Below are 24,318 nucleotides of genomic sequence, written 5' to 3' on the forward strand. Positions count from 1 at the left end.
CTCTGGAATGCATTTAACAGTGGATACCATGGGTGGAATCCCTTTGCTGGCTTTGCTCCTGATCTTTGGACTTTTACACACAGCTTTTATATAAATATATTTGCTAAAGTGTGTTTTTTGGAAAAAAGGGATGTGAACATTTCTGCAAAATTGTGCACGCTCCAATTAATAGAATGGTTTTCCACTTGTTTTACGAGGCGTGACTTTTTCCAATTGATTTTTTGTTTGAGTCCTCCTCCTCCTTGTCCTCTTCCATCTCTGTATGATAATTTGATTTTCATTGTCCTCACTTTTCAGAATTCTGTTGACACAGCAAAGCCGCTGCTGCGTAAAGCCATCCAGATTTCACAACAGACTCCTTACTGGCACTGTCGCCTTCTTTTTCAGCTTGCGGTAAGCTCGGTTTCACTGTTCTCAAATGGTTTAATAATAATAATAATAATAATAATAATAATAATAATAATAATATAATTTATTAGATTTGTAATGCCACCCCTTTCCGAAGACTCGGAGCGGTTTAGATTATAGCTAGGCTTCGCTTAACGAATTTAACTTGGAATTGGAATTTCCATCACTACATGAAGCGGTTATTAGGTAAAACACAGTGCAATTCCTCTATTTAGCAACAGCAATTAATGGTAGCCCTGGTTGCAGTCTTTAGGTAAGGACCTCACAGTCTGCCCTGTTGCGGTGGGCTCTGCTTCAACTCTTCTCACCTTCTTATCTTTCCCTATCACTGTTCTGGTCATGCTGAAGAGACTCCAAAAAACCTCTCTTTTCCAGGCTTTGATTTCAAACTAGTAAATCATTATTTCTCTTCTTTATTGGGAAGACCTCACTTACAAAAAGATATTGACAAAATTGAACGGGTCCAAAGACGGGCCACAAGAATGGTGGAAGGTCTTAAGCATAAAACGTATCAGGAAAGACTTCATGAACTCAATCTGTATAGTCTGGAGGACAGAAGGAAAAGGGGGGACATGATCGAAACATTTAAATATGTTAAAGGGTTAAATAAGGTCCAGGAGGGAAGTGTTTTCAATAGGAAAGTGAACACAAGAACAAGGGGACACAATCTGAAGTTAGTTGGGGGAAAGATCAAAAGCAACATGAGAAAATTGAAAGAGTAGTAGATCCTTGGAACAAACTTCCAGCAGACGTGGTAGATAAATCCACAGTAACTGAATTTAAACATGCCTGGGATGAACATGCCTGGGAGTCCTCGGAGAGGAGCGGCATACAAATCTAAATAATAAATAAATAAATAAATAAAATATCCATCCTAAGATAAAATACAGGAAATAGTATAAGGGCAGACTAGATGGACCATGAGGTCTTTTTCTGCCGTCAGTCTTCTATGTTCCTATTACACAGCTGCTATGCTAAGACACATTCCAATCTCACAGACTGAGTTTGCAAGCTATAAATTCTAATGAGCAGGGGAGTAACTCCTTGACAGCGGCTTATCTCTGAGGCATATTCAATCTAAATTTGCAAAGTTTATCTCAAGATATCAAAAGCTTACTTCTCGGAAGCGAGGAAAGCCCTCTGTTTTCCAACATGCAGTTTGAACGAAAGTGGCGTCTCTTCCGATACATTTCAGGATGTGACGCATTGATTGATTTACACAGTTCTAAACTGCAGATTCAAAACTTTTTTCCAAACATCTCCCTTCTATTGACGAATCTCCTAAATCTCGGATCCACCCAGGGACTGTCAACTTCCCCCCCTTCTCTGAAGAAGCACTGCTTTCTATGCTAAGGTCTAATTCATTTTCCCCTACGCCTTCATCTCCACTGCTCTCCGACAAGTCTCTTAAATCAGGGTACATTAAAGCTTCTGTCTTTTTGTCCTCCTCTGAATCTGACACTTCCTGAGGCTGACAGGAAATACTCACAACAATCACTGCTTTTTGGACCACCCTGCTGTCCATTCATACACACTCACATACATACACAACCCTTGTACTCTACTTTTCCCAGCTGACCTTCATTATTTCCTCCTTTCCATGGGTGATGAGAGCTACCCTGTCAGGGGAATCGCTGTTTTATTTATTTTATTTTATTTGTTTTATTTTATTTATTCGATTTTTATGCCGCCCTTCTCTTTAGACTCAGGGCGGCTTACAACATGTTAGCAATAGCACTTTTTAACAGATCCAGCATATTGCCCCCACAATCCGGGTCCTCATTTTACCCACCTCGGAAGGATGGAAGGCTGAATCAACCTTGAGCCGGTGATGAGATTTGAACCGCTGACCTTCAGATCTACAGTCAGCTTCAGGGGCCTGCAGTACAGCACTCTACCTGCTGCGCCACCCCGGCTCTCTCATGCTGTGGTTGTAAATGTGGATAGATTTGCCAGGCATCCAAATTTTGACTATAGGACCATGCAGCCGCTGCATTGGCTATAACTTTGAGGACCAGATCTAACTACCATTTGTTCAGTACTGTTGTAAGTTCGAATGGTTGCTTGAGCAAATGATTGTTAAGCGAGGATTACTTGTATGAAAAACAGCACAGGTGGGGGGGGGGGTCTACAGTACTTGCATCTGAGAGGGAAACACATAAGAGAGATGAAAGAGGAGTCGATGCTTGGAACAAACTTCCAGCAGACGTGGTTGACAAATCCACAGTAACTGAATTGAAACACGCCTGGGATAAACACATATCCATCCTAAGATAAAATACAAGAAATAGTATAAGGGCAGACTAGATGGACCAGGAGGTCTTATTCTGCCGTCAATCTTCTATGTTTCTATCTTTCTAATTACCCCTAGAAAATCCAGTATATACTAGGAGTCAGCAACCTTAAACACTCAAGAGAGCCATTTGAACCCGTTTCCCACAAAAGAAAACACAGGGAGACACAAAACCGCACCCTTCCCATGCCTGACGTGGTAGACGTGGTAGATAAATCCAGCAGATGTGGTTGGTAAATCCACAGTAACTGAATTGAAACATGCCTGGGATAACCATATATCCATCCTAAGATAAAATACAGGAAATAGTATAAGGGCAGACTAGATGGACCAGGAGGTCTTTTTCTGCCGTCAGACTTCTATGTTTCTATTCTGCTGCGTTAAAAGCTGCAGGGTTGAAGTTATCACTGAGACAGAATGTCCTCGCGGAGGAGAGAAAACAACCCATTGAACAGCAGGAGATTAAGCAAGCAGGACTGCAGCTCAGCTGTGTAAATTGCTCTTATTATTATTATTATTGCTTTTATTTCTGCAGCATTCCTCCGTCCGGGGGAGCCCAAAGTTGTTTAGAATAAAGTAACAAAGCCTTCAAGAAAGGTGCAAGGAATCCAGCCCTGTTTAAAAATAATAAATACAAAAAGTGAAACAAGATTCCCTACTTCACGAATTTTCGTTTACCACGGGTGGTCCTGGAACTTAACACTCGCGATAAACGAGGGATCATGGCTGTCCGGACTGTTTCGGAGCCTTTTCAAGCTTAATACTCTGTTTTCTCTGTGTCTTCCTCATTAGCAACTTCACACGCTTGAAAAAGATTTGGTCTCCGCCTGCGACCTTTTGGGAGTTGGAGCAGAATACGCTCGCGTGGTAGGATCAGAATACACAAGGTAGGTGGCTTTTTGATTCCCAGGGAGAAAGGGGTGCCTTCCATGCCCTGTCCTATTGCTCTCCTATATCTCCTATACCTTTCTTCCATTCCTATATCTCTTCTTCTATTCTTTCATTGATATGTTCTATTCCTATATCTTCTTTTCTATCCTTTCTTAGATATATTTTACTATGAGTATCTCCTCTATAACCTTCATCATGTATTTTACTATGTGTGTGTATATATATATATATATATATATACAGAGCTGGAGGGATCAAGGTATATATGTATCAAATGTTTTTTTAGCTGAAATTTTAAAATTAAGGGAGACTAGGATGGCACCATTTCGGCCTTGTTCTGGGTTCAGCGTTCGGAGGCTGCTGGAAAGCCGCCCGGCTGTTTTAAAAGGTGACAGCCGGCGGCGGGGCTTCTTTCCGGGTTCGGGAGGCCACTTTGGGGTTTTGTCTGGGAGAGAGGGCAGGAGGTCCGGTGCTGGGGGAGGGAGTCAGGAAGGTCCTCCTGCTCTCCCCCCCCAGTGAAAAACACAAAGACGGTCTGACAGGCAGGGCAGAGCAGCCTGGAGCAAAGGCAGTCTGAAACCGCCGGCGGCTTCAGCTTCCCATTGCTCCGCGAGCGGCGGCTGACCGCCTTTGTATTTTTGGCTGGGGGAGGAAGCAGGAGGCACAGGATCGGCGGGCGTGGGGCGAGGCAGCAGGTCTGCATCCTGGGCGGGCGGCAGGCGAGGAGGCACGGCCGAGCGGGCCAGCGAGGGTGCATCCAACTTGAGGGGCTGGCGGGAGGAAAGCAAATGTCTCTCTTCGTTGCGCTGCCACCAGCATGGCCTGGTTGGCAGCGGAAGATGTAACCGAGCCCACGGGGCCGGGCTCCGTGGCGGAGACCACCGGCCGCTCAATCGGGCCGGCAGGGAACAGAATGGAGCCTTCCGCGGCGGGGCTGGTAAGGGGGGGAGCCGAGGGGGGATCCGAGCCCAGCCCCGTGACATTCGCTTTCCTCCCGCCCGCAGCCGACTGATCGTGGGCTCCTTCGCAACCTCGGAGAGCTTCCTGGGCATGAAAGCTCACGAATCCAACACGGACGAAAACCAGGAAGCTCTCCGAGGTCGGGAAGGAGCCCACGATCAGTCGGCTGCGGGCGGGAGGAAAGCGAATGCCACGGGGCTGGGCTCAGCTCCCCCCCTTACCAGCCCAGCAGGCAGCTGCCGCAGAAGGCTCCATTCTGTTCCCTGCCGGCCCGATTGAGGGGCCGGCGGGAGTAAAGCAAATGTCTCTCTTCGTTGCGCTGCCGCCAGCATGGCCTGGTTGGCAGCGGAAGATGTAACCGAGCCCACGGGGCCAGGCTCCGTGGCGGAGACCGCCGGCCGCTCAATCGGGCTGGCAGGGAACAGAATGGAGCCTTCCGCGGCGGGGCTGGTAAGGGGGGGAGCCGAGCCCAGCCCCGTGGCATTCGCTTTCCTCCCGCCCGCAGCCGACTGATCGTGGGCTCCTTCGCAACCTCGGAGAGCTTCCTGGGCATGAAAGCTCGCGAATCCAACACGGACGAAAACCAGGAAGCTCTCCGAGGTCGGGAAGGAGCCCACGATCAGTCGGCTGCGGGCGGGAGGAAAGCGAATGCCACGGGGCTGGGCTCGGCTCCCCCCCTTACCAGCCCAGCAGGCAGCCGCCGCAGAAGGCTCCATTCTGTTCCCTGCCGGCCCGATTGAGGGGCCGGCGGGAGGAAAGCAAATGTCTCTCTTCGTTGTGCTGCCGCCAGCATGGCCTGGTTGGCAGCGGAAGATATAACCGAGCCCACGGGGCCAGGCTCCGTGGCGGAGACCGCCGGCCGCTCAATTGGACCGGCAGGGAACAGAATGGAGCCTTCCGCGGTGGGGCTGGTAAGGGGGGGAGCCGAGCCCAGCCCCGTGGCATTCGCTTTCCTCCCGCCCGCAGCCGACTGATCGTGGGCTCCTTCGCAACCTCGGAGAGCTTCCTGGGCATGAAAGCTCGCGAATCCAACACGGACGAAAACCAGGAAGCTCTCTGAGGTCGGGAAGGAGCCCACAATCAGTCGGCTGCGGGTGGGAGGAAGGCGAATCCCCTGTGGGCTCCGTTACATCTTCTGCTGCCAGCCAGGCCATGCTGGCGGCAGCGGAACAATCGCCTTCCTCCCGCCCGCAGCCGACTGACCGTGGGCTCCTTCCCGAGCTCCCTTCCTGAGCCTCCCGTTCTCTCTCCCCCCCCCCTCGCCCCTTCGCCTCCCTGTGTTCCTAGGAGAAGTGCTGGGGATTGAGGCAAGACAGACCTTCTGCTCCTCACCAGCACTTCTCCTAGGAACACAGGGGGGCGAAGGGGCGAGGGGGCGGAGAGAGAACGGGAAGCTCAGCATTCCGTCAGCCGCAGCGCTGGCTGTCAACTTTTCTTTTTAGCACTGGGCAGGAGCTGACTTGCCTCCCCAGTGCTAAAAAGAAAAGTTGACAGCCAGCGCTGCCACTGACGGAATGCTGAGCCTCCCGTTCTCCCCCCCCCCTTGCCCCTTCCGGTTTCGGCGTTCGGGAGACCGCTGGGTTCCCAGCTGTCTCCGAACGCCAAACACCAAAGCCGAACTTCCGCGTTCGGCTTTAGGAGACAGCTGGGAAGCGGCGTGGCTCTTTTAAAAGGTGACAGCCGGCCTGGGGGGCTTCCCAGCACCCCCCCGAACCCCGAACCCGGGTTCAGGGGGGTGCTGGGAAGCCCCCCAGGCCGGCTGTCACCTTTTAAAACAGCCGCGCGGCTTCCCAGCAGTCGCCGAAAGCCGTTTTTTTGCGGGGGGTTTTTTTGGTTGCACGGATTAATTGACTTTACATTGTTTCCTATGGGAAACAATGTTTCGTCTTACGAACCTTTCGTCTTACGAACCTCCCCCCGGCACCAATTAAGTTCGTATCTTAAGGTACCACTGTGTATATGTGTGTGTGTGTGTGTGTGTGTGTGTTTTCGTAGACTTTCACGGGTACAGGTATGATGGTCTTGGTATATTCGGGTTTCTTCCCGTGTAGGATTTGGAAATTTCTGGCGATGTTTCGACGAGGTCCCACTCGTCATCTTCAGGCTGGTGTTTCTGTCCTTGTTCTAGGGCGAACATATATATATGTTCTTTCTGTTGGATATATATATATATGTTCTTTCTGAGGCCAGAACAAGGCCGAAATAGTGCTATCCTAGTCTCCCTTAATTTTAAAAATTCAGCAAAAACATGTGATTCCACCAACCAATCAAATCATTAAAACATAGCCACCCAATCTACTTGCTACATTCAAACCAAATCTCCACCCCCACCACTATTTATAAGAAACAAATGGCAGTTGCAAACAAACTATATCTACAGCAGCACGAAGCTTACAACTTCAGCCTGATGATGGTGAATGTGATTTCACCGAAACGTCGCATAGACATGCAAAATATTACACGGGGCAAAACTCGAACTCAGAACAATCTACATATATATATATATGTATGTATGTATGTATGTATCAAATTTGATACATACAGAATATAGTTGTCGGCTATGAATAAATTAACTGCCTTGAAATGGTCCTGGGTTGGGCCTAGAGGCAAAAAGGAGGTGTGACGTTCCTTCAATATACCAGGGTGATCCAACATTAAAATACATACATACATACATACATACATACATACATACATACATACATATATGTCAAATGTTTTTTTAGCTGGAATTTTAAAATTAAGGGAGACTAGGATGGTCCCATTTCGGCCTCTTTCCTTCAATATACCAGGGTGATCCGACATAAAAAAACATTAAAAAAATGTCTGGTAGGCAACAAGCGGGATGATAGGTCTCGCCTACCAGACATCTGGAAACCAGCCCTCAAACGTAACCCAGCCATAAAAACAGAAACTAGACTCAGAACTCATATTACAAAACAATCAAGTAGCCTGCAAGCTCCAACTACTCAGGATATCACGCCTAATCAACAACCATTAACTAATCAGCATACTTCAGCTACATCAACGACCCCAGATGTTTCCCCACTGACTCACCAGGAAGTTTCTACACAGCAGGCAATTGCTGAGCCATCAAACCACACCCAGCCACCAGTATTTATAGAAGGAAGGCAGCTCAGGTCTCGCAGTGTTCGCCTTAGAACAAGGACAGAAACACCAGCCTGAAGATGATGAGTGGGACCTCATCGAAACGTCGCCAGAAATTTCCAAATCCTACACGGGAAGAAACCCGAATATACCAAGACCCACTATATATATATACAGTGGTCCCTCGACTTGCGCGTTCTCGATTAGCGCGAAACGCTGCAACGCGGTTTTTCAAAAAATATTATTTAAAAAAATAAAATATTAAAAAATAATTTTTTTTTTATTCTGTTCCCTGAATGGAGACCGCCGGCCGCTCAATCGGGCCGGCAGGGAACAGAATGGAGCCTTCCGCGGCGGGGCTGGTAAGGGGGGGAGCCGAGGGGGGAGCCGAGCCCAGCCCCGTGGCATTCGCTTTCCTCCCGCCGGCAGCCGACTGATCGTGGGCTCCTTCGCAACCTCGGAGAGCTTCCTGGTTTTCGTGAGCTTTCATGCCGCGGAAGCTCTCCGAGGTTGCGAAGGAGCCCACAATCAGTCTCGGCTGCGGGTGGGAGGAAGGCGAATCCCCCGTGGGCTCCGTTACATCTTCCGCTGCCAGCCAGGCCATGCTGGCGGCAGCGGAACAATCGCTGGCTGTCAACTTTTCTTTTTAAAACTGGGCAGGAGCTGACTTGCCTCCCCAGTGCTAAAAAGAAAAGTTGACAGCCAGCGCTACGACTGACGGAATGCTGAGCCTCCCGGTGGAAGGCTGCCGCTTGGCCGGGGAGGCTCGGCCGAAGGGGGCTGGAGCGGCAGAGCCGAGCACGCCTTCCGCCCGGGAAGTCCTGCCCCTTCATCCCCACCCCTCGCCCCTGTGGTTGGCGGGGATGAAAGGGCAGGACTCCCTGGGTGGAAGGCGTGCTCGGCTCTGCCGCTCCAGCCGCTTTCGGCCGAGCCTCCCTAGCCAAGCGACTGCCTTCCGTCGCAGCGGGGAACATCGGCGCAGGAAGCAGGAAAGGACCGGGCGACCGGAGAAGCAGCGCTGCCGCCGCCACGCCTGGCTCGACTTCCCTGGCTGCTTGGCCGGGGAGGCTCGGCCGAAAGGGGCTGGAGCGGCAGAGCCGAGCATGCCTTCCGCCCGGGAAGTCCTGCCCCTTCATCCCCACCCCTCGCCCCTGTGGCCGGCTCATCCAGGGGGGCGTGTGTGGACTGGCAAGCGGCAAGCGGGAAGACCAAGGGAAGGTTCCTTCAGCCGCCCAACACTTGATCCGCTCCGCAGCGCGGCAGCAGCGAGGAGCCGAAGATGGGGTTTCCCCTTTGCCTTTACCCCATCTTCGGCTCCTCGCTGCTTCCGCGCTGCGGAGCAGATCAGCTGTTGGGCGGCTGAAGGAATCTTCCCTTGGTCTTCCCCGCCGCCCACACGCAAACTCCACCATCTGCGCATGTGCGGCCATGAAAAAAATGGCGCACATGCGCAGATGGTGGTTTTACTTCCGCATCCAATATAACGCGGAAATCGGTTAGCGCGGGAGGTCTTGGAACGTAACCCCCGCGCTAACCGAGAGATCACTGTATACCCACTAAAACCCTCATTGTGTATTGGATAAAATAAATAAATAAAATAAATAAAAATAAAAAGTGAACAGAAGGCGTCATGAAATATGTTCTGTGCTCTATTGCAATATTTCTAAAAGATTTTATTGAAATCTGTCTTAATGTAAAAATACAAATGAAAGTAAGGACAATGGGGAAAATGGGAAAAGAAAAAGAAGGGGGAAAGATGTGAAGGAAAGGGAACAGAAAAAAAGGAAATGACTTCCACCTTTCTTTGGTGCAATAGTTACAAAATACAGTTAAAGTTTCAATTTTTTAGATTCATATAATCAGAAACTTAGTCATTTCTATAATAACAAAAAACCTAATCACGAACAGTTACAGTTTCAGTTATTTTCTGAAACAATTTTTCATGCAGTTTTATTATTTATTTATTTATTGGATTTGTATGCCGCCCCTCTCCGTAGACTCGGGGCAGCTAACAACAGTAATGAAAACAGCATATAAACAATCCAATATTAAAACAGTTTAAAACCCTTATTATAAAACCAAACATACAGACAGACATACCATGCATAAAATTGTAAAGGCCTAGGGGGAAAGAGTATCTCAGTTCCCCCAGTTTTAGGGTTAGAGTGAGAATACATTGTATTTCCTGGAGATTTGTACAGTGTTGGAATATTTTTTTCTTTTTCAGGGCACTGTTTCTACTAAGCAAAGGCATGGTAAGTTTACTGGGGCTTAGACAAAATAATATTTTACTTTACTTTTAAATTTGCAGTCTTGATTTGTTTTCCTTATTCAGATACAGAAGCTATGAATAATAGATAGATTTTGGTCTTGTAGGCCAGCGTCTCTCAAACTTGACAACTTTTAAGATGTGTGGACTTCAACTCCCAGAATCCCCTAGTTGATATGCCGGTTGGGGAATTTCTGGGAGTTGAAATCTGCATATTTTACAGTTGCTGAGATTGAGAAACATTGGTCTAGACCAGGGATAGGCAAAGTTAGCTCTTCTATGACATGTGGACTTCAACTGCCAGAATTCCTCAGCAAGCATGATTGGCTCAGGAATTCTGGGAGTTGAAGTCCACAAGTCATAGAAGAGCCAACTTTGCCTATCCCTGGTCTAGACTATTGATAGTTGTCTGTTGAAACTAGTAATAGCCTTTTAAATGTGTGACTACCCACCTATGATTTAATATTTGGTGTAATTCAAATCCATGTAGAAACTTCTTGAGAACTTTTAAAATGCTATGGAGAGTCTTAAGGGAAGCAACCATCAAAAAGTAAATTTGTCTTTTGGATTGGAATAATTAAGATACCATGAAATTAGGATTTGGGAAGGTGATAATTACATTTCTGCTTGTTGCTGCCATTTTTATCAGTAATGCTTGACTAAGCCGATCTCAAATTAATTTAGCAAAATAAGTTTTATATTGTGTGGATTATATAGGCCTGCATCTACAAAGGGTGTGCAGTTTTGGGGTGCCTAGAGGCTGTATTTAATTGCTTCAGAGAACCGGTGATTGTGGTAGGTTAAGTCAGGGGTCTCCAACCTTGGCAACTTTAAGACTTGTGGACTTCAACTCCCAGGATTCCTCAGAAGTTGAGTTAAATAATCAGATAACTCACCCCATGCCCTCAGAGAACCAAGTCTAAGGAACCCTGAACCTGGGGAAAAGGCACTTATCACGTGTTCTGAAACTTTCTTTTCTCCTTCCTTCCTTCCTTCCTTCCTTCCTTCCTTCCTTCCTTCCTTCCTTCCTCCCTTCCTCCCTTCCTCCCTTCCTCCCTTCCTCCCTTCCTCCCTTCCCTCCTTCCCTCCCCTTCCTTCCTTCCCTCCCTCCCTCCTTCCTTCCTTCCTTCCTTCCATCCATCCATCCTTCCTTCCTTCCTCCCTTCTTCCATCCCTCCTTTCCTCCCCTTCCTTCCCTCCCTCCCTCCCTCCTTCCCTCCCTCCCTCCTTCCCTCCCTCCTTCCTTCCTTCCTCCCTTCCTCCATCCCTCCTTTCCTCCCCTTCCTTCCCTCCCTCCCTCCCTCCCTCCCTCCTTCCTTCCTTCCTTCCTTCCTCATAGCTGCTCCTGATGGAGAGGAAACTGCAGGAGGTGCATCCGCTGCTGACACTTTGTGGGCAAATCGTTGAGAACTGGCAGGGGAATCCCATCCAGAAAGAGTCGTTGCGGGTCTTCTTCTTGGTACTGCAGGTGACGCATTACCTGGACGCTGGGCAGGTGAGTTTATTTATGATTTATTTATTTATTGGATTTATATGCCATCCCTCTCTGAGGACTCCGGGTGGGGGAGGGCTCACAACATATAAAAGAACAATGCGATACAAATCCAAACCATGGGAAATCATGCATGGGATAGAAAAGGTGAATAGAGAAAAAATATTTTCTCTAACACAACAATACTAGGACAAGGGGGGGCCCTCCCTAAAGCTCATAGGTAAGAAAGTGAGGACAGATCAAGGGAAATATTTCTTCACCCAGAAGGTCGTTGGTTTATGGCAGCGTTTCCCAACCGGTGTGCCGCGGCACACTAGTGTGCCGTGAGACATGGCCAGGTGTGCCGCCAAGCTCCAGCTGGGCGGGGCGCTGCCGGTACTTCCGTCCTGGGGCTCCCGCTCGCAGCTGTCCTCCGGCTCCTGCTCGATGCCGCGGTTTTCGGCGCTCTCCTGCTGGGCCCCAAAGAAGGAAGGCAGGAAGAAGGAGAGCTCCATTCTTCGCGTCTTTTTCCCGCCTTCCTTCTTTGGGGCCCAGCAGGAGAGCGCCGAAAACCACGGCATCGAGCAGGAGCCGGAGGACAGCTGCGAGCGGGAGCCCCAGGACGGAAGTACCGGCAGCGCCCCGCCCAGCTGGAACTTCTCTGGCGTGGACGGCAAGTGTCCTTTGTGGCCCGGCGGGAGGGCACTGGCGATGGGAGCGGGGGGAGGGGCGGCGAGAGGGAGCGCTCTCTCTCTCTCAGCTGACTGCAAGCGGGAGCCCTGACGGTGGCGGTTGGACGTGCGGCAAGTGTCCTTTGTGGCCCGGCGGGAGGGCACTGGCGATGGGAGCGGGGGGAGGGGCGGCGAGAGGGAGCGCTCTCTCTCTCTCAGCTGACTGCAAGCGGGAGCCCTGACGGTGGCGGTTGGACGTGCGGCAAGTGTCCTTTGTGGCCCGGCGGGAGGGCACTGGCGATGGGAGCGGGGGGGGGTCGCAGCGGCCGCAGGCAGTCGCGGGGAGATGGCGGCGGCGAGAGGGAGCGCTCTCACTCTCTCTCTCAGCTGACTGCAAGCGGGAGCCCTGACGGTGGCGGTTGGACGTGCTGCTGGACGTCGTACATGCTGGCGCTGCGGGCCTGGCATATACGGTATCCAGCAGCACGTCCAGCTGCCGCCATCAGGGCTCCCGCTTGCAGTCAGCTGAGAGAGAGAAAGAAAGAGAGACATATAAGAGAGGCAGAGAGAGAGAGAAAGAGAGACATAGCAAGAGAGGCAGAGAAAGAGAGACAGAGCAAGAAAGAGAGGCAGAGAAAGAGAGAGAAAGAGAGACATAGCAAGAGAGGCAGAGAGAGAGAAAAAGAAAGAGAGACATAGCAAGAGAAAAAGAGACTTAGCAAGAGAGGCACAGAGAGAGAGAGAAAGAGAAAGAAAGAGAGACATAGCAAGAGAGACAGAGAGAAAGAGAGAAAGAAAGAGAGATAGCAAGAGAGGCAAAGAGAAAGAAAGAGACATATAGCAAGACAGTGAAAGAGAGAGAGAGAGCAAGAGAGAGAGAAAAAAGCAAGAAAGAGATAGCAAGAGAGACAGAGAGAGAGAGAGAGCAAGGGAGAGAGAAAGACATAGAGGAAGGGAAGGAGGGAGAGAGAAAGTGCGGAAGAAAGAAAGAGGGATGGAGAGAGAGAAAGAAGGGAAGGAAGGAAAAGAGAGAAAGAGGGAGAAATAGAGTGAAAGGGAGGAAGAGAGAGGGTTTTTTTGTCCAAACTTTTCTTTAGCCCCCCCCCCCCCCGCCCCGCCCTTTCAGTGTTCCCCAGGATTTTGAAAATATGAATAATGTGCCGCGGCTCAAAAAAGGTTGGGAAACACTGGTTTATGGAATTCACTTCTACAAGAGGTCGTGACAGCTGTCAGCCTGGATAGCTTCAAGGCAGGATTAGACAGATTCATGGATACCAAGTGTATCAGTGGATATTGAAGCGGATGTCCATGTGCCGCTTCTATGTTGGTTGAGGCAGGCAGGGTTCCCTTGGGTCCCATTTGTTGGGGGTCAGGGGAAAGGGAGGGTCTTGCCTTCTCTTTCTGCTCAAGATCACCAGGGACAATTGGTGGCCACTGTGTCACACAGAATGCTGGACTCGATGGGCTTTGGCCTGATTCAGCATGGCTCTTCTTAGGTTCTTAGGTTCTTAATTCAATTAATATGGACCCACTAATCTAAACAAAAATCCCCATCAATCATACCCATTCAACAACAACAGCATACATGTCATTCGTCAGCCAGGGGGTTAGAGTCTAATGGCCCCAAGCCTGGGGGCATACATGAGTAGACTCTTACAGAAAGCGAGGAGGGTGGTGGGAGTACGAATCTCTGGAGGGAGCTGATTCCTGAGGGTCGGGGCCTCCACAGAGAAGGCTCTCCCCCTAGGTCCCGCCAAACGACTTAATGTAGTTGACTGGACCTGGAGAAGGCCAACTCTGTGGGACATAATGGTTGCTGGGATTCATGCGGCAAGTAGTCTGGGCCGATGCCATTTAGGGTTGAAGCAGTTCAGGTGATTATTCCTTGATATAATGTTGTTGCTCACAAACATAAGACCAGGTGCCCCCGTGAACAGCCTCTCCTTTACAGTCCTCAGTCAGTGATGGGTGTAAAGTGGATCCCCCATGAGATCGATCCACTTGAGGATCTTTTTTTTGGGGGGTTGTAACGTGACCACGGAAATGAGAGTCACAACTGCTATCGGGCCTGGAAGCCTGGTTGTCACTTGTTATAATTGTAATTATAATAAAAAAGAGCCGGGGTGACGCAGCAGGTAGAGTGCAGGCCACTGAAGCTGACTGTAGATCTGTAGGTCAGCGGTTCAAATCTGATCACCGGCTCAAGGTTGACTCGGCCTTCCATCCTTCCAAGGTGGGTAAAATGAGGACCCGGATTGTGGGGGCAATAGCCTAGCTCTGTTTAAAAAAGTGCTATTGCTAACATGTTGTAAGCTGCCCTGAGTCTAAGGAGAGGGGCGACATAAAAATCAAACGAACGAACGAACGAATGAATGAATGAATGAATAATGATTGTAAATCGAGGCACCAATGCGACTGTACTTTTTTTTTATTTTTGACCTTTTTCACGGCATCGGACCAAAATATCTCCAGGACCACCTTCTGCCGCACAAATCCCAGCGACCGATTAGGTCCCACAGAGTTGGCCTTCTCCAGGTCCCATCGACTAAACAATGTCGTTTGGCGGGTCCCAGGGGAAGAGCCTTCTCTGTGGGGGCCCCGACCCTCTGGAAACCAGCTCCCCCCTGAGATTAGAATTGCCCCCACCCTCCTCGCCTTTCGTAAACTCCTTAAAACCCACCTCTGCCGTCAGGCATGGGGAAACTGAGATAACTTCCCCAGGCCTATATTGTTTATGTATGGTATGTTGTGTGCATGTTTTTAAATATTATGTATTATTTATTGTCTTTCTACTACTGCTGTGAGCCGCCCCGAGTCTACGGAGAGGGGCAGCATGCAAATTTAATGAATGAATGAATGATTGATTGATTGATTGATTGATTGAATGATTGTTTGAATGAATGAATGATTGAATGAATGAATGAATGAATGAATGATTGAATGAATGAATGATTGAATGAATGAATGAATGAATGATTGAATGAATGAATGAATGATTGATTGAATGATTGATTGATTGATTGAATGAATGAATGAATGAATGAATGAATGAATGAATGAATGAATGAATGAATGAATGAATGAATTGAATGAATGAATGAATGGAAAGTACGGTTGTTAAACGAAGACATTATTCCTGGTGGGTGTTTTTTGCTGGAAACCAGCAAAATGGTCGCTCATCCCTGTTACGTAATCAGAGCCGTCTGATGTTTGGCAGCTTCTCCTCTCCGCAGGTCAAGAGTGTCAAGCCCTGCCTCAAGCAGTTGCAGCAGTGCATCCAGACCATCTCGACCCTCCACGACGATGAGATCCTGCCCAGCAACCCTGCAGACCTCTTCCATTGGCTGCCCAAGGAGCACATGTGTGTGCTGGTTTACCTGGTGAGATACTGCATCCGGTCTTGCCAAAATAAGTGATACAAACGTGGCTTTGGCAATCCTTCCGACAGGGGCTTTCTAGAGTCAGGGGCCCAGGAAGTAGTCTTTTTCACATAATCAAGGACCTCTCTGTTTCTCCTTTAACATTATCATCATCATCATCATGGGGGGACATGATCGAAACATTTAAATATGTTAAAGGGTTAAATAAGGTTCAGGAGGGAAGTATTTTTAATAGGAAAGTGAACACAAGAACAAGGGGACACAATCTGAAGTTAGTTGGGGGAAAGATCAAAGGCAACATGAGAAAATATTATTTTACTGAAAGAGTAGTAGATCCTTGGAACAAACTTCCAGCAGACGTGGTTGGTAGATCCACAGTAACTGAATTTAAACATGCGTGGGATAAACATACTGTATATCCATTGTAAGATAAAATACAGGAAATAGTATAAGGGCAGGCTAGATGGATCATGAGGTCTTTTTCTGCCGTCAATCTTCTATGTTTCTATGTTTTATTACCATATTCATTCATTAATTCATTATTTTTATATATATATATATATATATATATATATATATATATATATATATATATATGTAGATTGTTCTGAGTTCGGGTTTTGCCCCACGTAATATTTTGAGTATATATACATATATTTTTATATATATATATATATATATATATATATATATATATATATATATATATATATAAAATTTAAATTTAAATTTATTCAATTTTTATGCCACCCTTCTTAGACTCAGGGCAGCTTACAACATGTTAGCAATAGCACTTTTTAACAGAGCCAGCCTATTGCCCCCACAATCCGGGTCCTCATTTTACCCACCTCGGAAGGATGGAAGGCTGAGTCCACCTCGAGTCGGTGATGAGATTTGAACCGCTGATCTACAGATTTACAGTCAGCTTCAGTGACCTGCATTTAATAGAAACATAGAAACATAGAAGACTGACGGCAGAAAAAGACCTCATGGTCCATCTAGTCTGCCTTTATACTGTTTCCTGTATTTTATCTTTGGATGGATCTATGTTTATCCCAGGCATGTTTAAATTCAGTTACTGTGGATTTACCAACCACATCTGCTGGAAGTTTGTTCCAAGCAGCTACTACTCTTTCAGTAAAATAATATTTTCTCACGTTGCTTCTGATCTTTCCCCCAATTTACCTCAGATTGTGTCCCCTTGTTCTTAAAAACAACATCTAAAAACCCATATCATTAAAAAAACCATCCAATTCAATCAGACCATACATATGTAAATCATATTTGCCTGGGGATACCTCAAGTACCCCATGCCTGGCGGCATTGGTGGATCTTCAGTAAGTTACAAAAGGCAAGGAGGGTGGGGGCAGTTCTAATCTCTGGGGGGGGAGTTGATTCCAGAGGGCTGGGGCCGCCACAGAGAAGGCTCTTCCCCTTTTTGTTTTCTCTCTGTACCATCCAATTCTGTGTTTTTTCTGATTTCCTCCCCCCCCCCATTTTTAAACCATTTAAATCAATGCTTCTTCCTCCTATTGTTCTTTTGAAATTCGATAAAAGTTTTATTTCGTTTTCTTAATGAAAAGTACCCTGCAATATTAGAAACTAAATGCCTTATGTGTGTTTTTGTACATTAATTGCATCACTGGCAAGGCGGCTTTCTCAATGAGGAGAGTTTGGCACTGCCGCGTGCCCTGTTGGGAGGAAGATGAATGTGCCTGTTTCGATTGCACAGGTAGCATGACAGCAGAGGCGTTCACAGTGTTGCTAGCTGCGTGTTTTCTCATTTAGAACCGTGTCCTGTCTTTGTTTCTCATATAAAATGAGTCATGTTCATTTGCCGCGGGGAGAACATGGAAGCAATTTGTTTCAGGATTGCAAAACGATCTGCCAAGCAAATGCGGTATGGTTCCTTCCTTTTCTCTTTTTGCCAGGTGACTGTGATGCATTCGATGCAGGCTGGGTATTTGGAGAAGGCCCAGAAATACACCGACAAAGCCCTGATGCAGCTAGAGAAACTCAAAAGTGAGCAGAGTAAACTTCTTTGGTGTGTGTCTTAACACAGATTCTGTCCTTGAATGCCCGACTTGCATGATCCATTTCTCTCTCTTCTGCTTTTTACACTTATTCTTGCTTTTTTGGGGGCAGCAGTGTCCTTTTTCAGGGCCAGTGATAAATTCCTCTCCTGAGCACCAGGAAACCCTGTTCTTGGTTTTGGCTCATTCCGAGTTGCATAGTCAGCCAAGATCTTTCCTGGACTTAAGGAAACAAACCCTCATCACTTTTCATTTCAATTTAGCAGTGCCAGAAAGAATCGCCCGATTCTTATGCTGGGGATTAAATTTGGCGTACAGTGGTACCTCTACCTACACACGCCTCTACTTACGAAATTTCTAGAGAAGAACCATGTGTTCAAGATTTTTTTGCCTCTTCTCAAGAACCATTTTGCACTTACAAACCCGAGCCTCCGAAACTGTAACTGGAAAAGGTGGGGAGAAGCCTCCGTGGGGCCTCTCTAGGAATCTCCTGGGAAGAAAGAGGGCCGGAAAAGGCAGGGTGAAGCCTCCGTGGGGCCTCTCTAGGAATCTCCTGGGAGGAAACAGAGCCAGAAAAGGCAGAGAGAAGCCTCCGTGGGGCCTCTTTAGGAATGTCCTGGGAGGAAACAGGGCCGGAAAAGGCGGGGAGAAGCCTCCGTGGGACCTCTCTAGGAATCTCCTGGGAGGAAAGAGGGCCGGAAAAGGTGGGGAGAAGCCTCCGTGGGGCCTCTCTAGGAATCTCCTGGGAAGAAACAGGGCCAGAAAAGGCGGGGAGAAGCCTCCATGGGACCTCTCTAGGAATCTCCTGGGAGGAAATTGGGCTGGAAAAGGTGGGGAGAAGCCTCCGTGGGGCCTCTCTAGGAATCTCCTGGGAGGAAACAGGGCCTCCACCCTCCCTGTGGTTTCCCCAATCACACATATTATTTGCTTTTACATTGATTCCTATTGGGAAAAATTGCTTCTTCTTACAAACTTTTCTACTGAAGAATCTGGTCACGGAACAAATTAAGTTTGTAAGTAGAGGCACCACTGTATTTGTTTTCTCTGCATTGAGGGAGGAATAGGACAGAGTAGTGATGGCGAACCTTTTTTGGCTTGAGTTGCAAAAAAAATGGGGGGGTGCACACAGACCCACACTCATGCCCTCCCCCACACATGCGCACAACCCCCACGCTGCATCACTGAAGCTTCTAAACTCCTGAAGCTTTGGGGGGCAGCAAAAAATGGCCCAACAGGCCAACCGGAAGTCCAAAAAAAAGGACTTCCAGTTTGCCCGTTGGGCCATTTTTCGCACACGGGAGGCTTCAAAGAAGCTTCTTGAAAGCCTCCAGTGGACAAAAACAGCCTTCCCCAGGGCCGAAAATCAGAGCCGACTTAGGGCAACGCCTCGCTTACCCTCTGATACAACTCCATAGTTGCCATAGGTTCCCCATCACGGGGGTAGAGGGTATTTTTGCCAGCCTGAGCTTTAGCAAAATGCCGCCTGTCTCCCAAGATTTTTGAGCAGTTGCTTTTATAACCTAAAATATGACTTTTGTCTCAAGCCTGTGAGCCTTAGCTTCCCTCACTTCATCTTTACAGGCTTGGGCTATTTGATGGTATTCTGCCTTAGTTATTTCCCCTTCTTTCCACTTTTTATACTTGTCCTTTTTTTGTCTTTCAATTTGTCACAGAGTTTTTTTATGCAACCTCTTATTTTTCTTCTTTGTTGGTATTGTCCTAGACTGGGCTTTTATAATCTCGCTTTTCAAAATTTCCCACGCTGCTTGAGTTGTTTTCCCCTTGAGGAATCTCATCGATGCTCTCTCTAAATTTATTGAAATCATCTCTCTTAAAGTCCAAGACTCTAGTTTGACTTTGTTCTACTGTTCGTGTTCGCATAATGTTGAATTCCAATGTTGCATGATCACTTGCCCCCCAAGGTTCCTGTAGCTTCAACATCTTCTATCATTTCATCTCTGTTAGTGAGAATTAAGTCCAATATGGCTGATCCCCTTGTTCCCTTCTCTTTATTATTATTATTATTATTATTATTATTTATTGGATTTGTATGCCGCCCCTCTCCGCAGTCTCGGGGCGGCTAACAACAATGATAAAAACAACATGTAACAATCCAATTAATAAAACATCTAAAAACCCTTATCTCTACTTTTGTTTAACCAAATTGTTTGGGTAACAAAGGTACAAAGTAACTCCAACCACAGCTTCTTGTGAGTTCTGAGATTATAGTCGTAGGTCACAATATTAAGGGGGCCATCACATTCACCGATCTGCTTTCACAATCCTTTTTGTGGTGCTTCTTATGCAAATACCAGAAGTAAAAGGCTGTTTTTTGGTTTTAAAAAAGTTATACATTGTGGTCACGCAACCGCAGGACACTGCAAATGGCCAGTTGTGCCGAGTACCCCAAATTGGTTGCATAATAATAATAATAATAATAATAATAATAATAATAATAATAATTTATTAGATTTGTATGCCGCCCCTCTCTGAAGACTCGGGGCAGCTCACAATAGTAATAAAAACAGTATACAATGGAACAAATCTAATAATAAAAATTATATTAAAAAACCCAACTGTTAAAAACCATACAACACATACATACCAAAAATAAAATATAAGACAGTCTGGGGGAAAGGTGTCTCAACTCCCCCATGGCTGGTGGTATAGGTGGGTCTTGAGTAACTTGCGAAAGACAAGGAGGGTGGGGGCCGTTCTAATCTCCGGAGGGAGTTGATTCCAGAGGGCCGGGGCCGCCACAGAGAAAGCTCTTCCCCTGGGGCCTGCCAAACGACATTGTTTGGTCGATGGGACCCGGAGAAGGTGTTATGGGGGAGATTGGATGTCAGAACCTCAGAACCAGGCTGTAAGTACCTTTTGAGGGGGGTCCATCATAACATTGAACAGTTGCTAAGCAACTGGTCTTAAGTCGAGGTCATTCAGCATGACCATTCCACGAAGTGAAGAGCTTTTTCTTCCGTTTCCTTTTCCCTAAACTGCATCATTTCCTTCCTTCCAGTGCTTGATTGCAGCCCGATCTTATCGTCTTTCCAAGTCATCTTGTTGGAACATATCATCATGTGCCGGCTGGTCACAGGGCACAAAGCTACAGCCCTGCAAGAGGTAAAAACTTGCATTGCTTAAGGCTCAGGGTTTCTCAACTTGGGCCATTTTAATGCCTGCGGACTTCAACTCCCAGAATTCCCCATGGTTGAGAAATGCTGCTTTAGGGCAGAAGTCTCCAACCTTAGCAACTTTAAGCCTGGAGGACTCCAAACCTGGCTGGGGAATTCTGGGAGTTGAAGTTCTGGAGACCTCACCTACAAAAAGATATTGACAAAATTGAACGGGTCCAAAGACGGGCTACAAGAATGGTGGAAGGTCTTAAGCATAAAATGTATCAGGAAAGACTTCATGAACTCAATCTGTATAGTCTGGAGGACAGAAGGAAAAGGGGGGACATGATTGAAACATTTAAATATGTTAAAGGGTTAAATAAGGTCCAGGAGGGAAGTGTTTTTAATGGGAAAGTGAACACAAGAACAAGGGGACACAATCTGAAGTTAGTTGGGGGAAAGATCAAAAGCAACATGAGAAAATATTATTTTACTGAAAGAGTAGTAGATCCTTGGAAGAAAACTTCCAGCAGACGTGGTAGGTAAATCCACAGTAACTGAATTTAAACATGCCTGGGATAAACATATATCCATCCTAAGATAAAATACAGAAAATAGTATAAGGGCAGACTAGATGGACTATGAGGTTTTTTTCTATGTTTCTATGCCAGACTTCTATGTTTCTATGTGTCAAACCCACGGCCCACGGCCCACATTTATCATGTACTGGCCGCACCAACCCCGGTTTAACAAAGGGGGGAAAGATGCGATACATCACATGGCAATGACGTGGCAAGTTTGATACCCCTGCTTTATCTGATATTTTTTATACCAGACAAGGAGGGAGGGTGTTCAGCAACACAAAAGTGATTTTACAAAATAATTAAGCAATCCCCAAAATGCAACTGGAATCAGTGGTTGTGTCAGAAAAGCGGAAGGCAAAGAAAGGAAGTGAACCCTTCTAAGTTGGGAGAAACATGAATCACCTAGTCATGTTCTCTTCTGCAGTGGTCACCGATTGGTGGTCTGAGGGACCATTGGTGGTCCATGAGAAAATGTTGGTGGTCTGCAGAAAAATTATTTGCATTTTTTATATTGCACTAAATCAGGGGTCCCCAAACTACAGGCCCTGTTCATACCTGTAATGAATGTTTGTGTTGCTGCATTTGGAATACTGTGTTCAGTTCTGGAGACCTCACCTACAAAAAGATATTGACAAAATTGAACGGGTCCAAAGACGGGCTACAAGAATGGTGGAAGGTCTTAAGCATAAAACGTATCAGGAAAGACTTCATGGACTCAATCTGTATAGTCTGGAGGACAGAAGGAAAAGGGGGGACATGATCGAAACATTTAAATATATTAAAGGGTTAAATAAGGTTCAGGAGGGAAGTGTTTTTAATAGGAAAGTGAACACAAGAACAAGGGGACACAATCTGAAGTTAGTTGGGGGAAAGATCAAAAGCAACATGAGAAAATATTATTTTACTGAAAGAGTAGTAGATCCTTGGAACAAACTTCCAGCAGACGTGGTAGATAAATCCACAGTAACTGAATTTAAACATGCCTGGGATAAACATATATCCATCCTAAGATAAAATACAGAAAATAGTATAAGGGCAGACTAGATGGACCATGAGGTCTTTTTCTGCCGTCAGACTTCTATGTTTCTATGCAGAAAATCTCCCCCTTCGGGGTCTTTTTGTGTGGGTCAGAGGGGGGGCAGAAATTCTGACTTGGGGTCTGCTTCATCCTCGTGGTGTGGGGCTTTGGGCGAAAGCTGGAGAAAAGCGCCACTGGTGGCGAAGAGCTGGTGGACCTTGTTCCAGTGGGACAGCATCATGGCCTAGAACAGTGATGGCGAACCTATGGCACGGGTGCCACAGGTGGCACGCGGAGCCATATCTGCTGGCACGCGAGCTGTTGCCCTAGCTCAGCTCCAACATGCATGTGTGTGCCGGCCAGCTGATTTTTGGCTTGCACAGAGGCCCTGAGAGGGCATTTTTGACTTCCAGAAAGCCTCCGGGGGGATGGGGAGGGTATTTTTACCCTCCCCCGGCTCCAGGGAAGCCCTTGGAGCCTGAGGAGGGTGAAACACGAGCCTACTGGACCCACCAGAAGTTGGGAAACAGGCCATTTCTGGCTTCCAGAGGGCCTCTGGGGGGCAGAGGAAGCTGTTTTCACTCTCCCCAGGTATTGAATTATGGATGCGCACACACTCTTTCGGCACCCGAGGGAAAAATGGTTTGCCATCACTGGCCTAGAACTAAGTGACCATCTCAGCCCACTGAGCCTCCAGGTGCCTAGAATTGGCCTTGCATCCGCACAGGTCTTCCCTCTGGAAAGCCTATGCTCGTAGTCCTCAGTGAGGTGCTTCTACTGAGCCTCCTTCTTGCTCAGATCCAATTTGAACTGAGCTGTTTTGCCAACTTTAAATATGTTAAAGGGTTAAATAAGGTTCAGGAGGGAAGTGTTTTTAATAGGAAAGTGAACACAAGAACAAGGGGACACAATCTGAAGTTAGTTGGGGGAAAGATCAAAAACAACATGAGAAAATATTTATTTTACTGAAAGAGTAGTAGTAGATCCTTGGAACAAACTTCCAGCAGATGTGGTTTAGTAAATCCACAGTAACTGAATTTAAACATGCCTGGGATAAACATACAGTGGTACCTCGTGATACGACCCCCTCGTGATACGAACTTTTTGAGAGACGAACCCGGGGTTTGGAAATTTTTTGCCTCTTCTTACGAACTTTTTTTGCTTTACAAACCCGCCGCCGATCGCAAAAATGGCACTCCACTGGGCGGCGCTGCCCGGCTGTAACCTTCTGAAACAGCCGGGTGCTTGTTGGCGGCCTCCCGAACCCAAACTTTTGCCAAACCTCCGGGTTTGGCGTTCGGGAGAAGCGCCGCGGCCCGTCTGTCACCTTCTGAAACAGCCAGGCGCTTCTGGGTGTTCTCCCAAACACCGAACCCGGAAGTTCGGCAAAAGTTTGGGTTCGGCTTCCGGAGGCCGCCGAGAAGCGCCCGGCTGTTTCAGAAGGTTACAGCCGGGCGGCAGCACCGGACAGAGCGCCATTTTTGCGATCGTCGTCGGCGTTTTCAGCCGATCTGGAGGCTCAAACGGAGGTGGGGAATCCCAATAGGGAATTCCATGGGCGGAGCTTTGACGTCACAAAGACGTCCTTCCTGGAGGCCACGTTTTGGCCACACCCACCTAGACACCTGACCACTTAGCCCCGCCCATCCAGCCTATAATGGGGCGGATCGTATTAGTTGTCCATGGAATTTAAAATTACGACTTTAGTGGTCCCTGAGGTCCGAAAGTTTGGTGACCCTTGCTCTTCTGTTTACCCCAAAGATTTCGCAGGTGTGCCAGCTCTGCCAGCAGTCTCCCAGGCTGTTTTCTAATCATGCTGCCCAGCTACACGCTCTACTGGTGAGTATAACGTCCCAGTTCCCAAAATATACTACGATGCAAGTCAATCCTGGTTTTTATTCACAGTTTTATTCGGTGCAGGAAACTGGAGTTTCATCCATTGAAAAGCTGCCAGTTTTCAAACGAAAGGCTTTAGTAGCAAGTACAAGTAGTCCTTGACGTATAGTCACAACTGGGACCAGAATTTCCATTGCTAAGCAAGGCAACTGTTAAGACATCTCCCCCAGGCTTTTATATTTTTATGTATGGTGTTGCATGGTTTTTAAATGATGGGTTT

At 47.3% G+C, this 24,318-nt stretch overlaps 1 protein-coding gene across 1 annotated transcript in view; it reads left to right on the forward strand.

Annotated features, from left to right (window-relative positions):
- Window positions 1-24,318, forward strand: part of MAU2 (MAU2 sister chromatid cohesion factor) — a 65,600-nt gene that overhangs the window by 13,044 nt on the left and 28,238 nt on the right. Inside the window, exons 4-11 of the mRNA XM_070746340.1 lie at window positions 298-393; window positions 3,494-3,588; window positions 9,888-9,915; window positions 11,269-11,424; window positions 15,305-15,451; window positions 17,383-17,473; window positions 20,504-20,607; window positions 23,964-24,041. Coding sequence (XP_070602441.1) covers window positions 298-393; window positions 3,494-3,588; window positions 9,888-9,915; window positions 11,269-11,424; window positions 15,305-15,451; window positions 17,383-17,473; window positions 20,504-20,607; window positions 23,964-24,041 — 795 coding nt within the window. The remainder of the gene's footprint in view (window positions 1-297; window positions 394-3,493; window positions 3,589-9,887; window positions 9,916-11,268; window positions 11,425-15,304; window positions 15,452-17,382; window positions 17,474-20,503; window positions 20,608-23,963; window positions 24,042-24,318) is intronic.

The sequence above is a fragment of the Erythrolamprus reginae genome, chromosome 1 (assembly GCF_031021105.1).
Source record: "Erythrolamprus reginae isolate rEryReg1 chromosome 1, rEryReg1.hap1, whole genome shotgun sequence".
NCBI classification, from domain to species: Eukaryota; Metazoa; Chordata; class Lepidosauria; order Squamata; family Dipsadidae; genus Erythrolamprus; species Erythrolamprus reginae.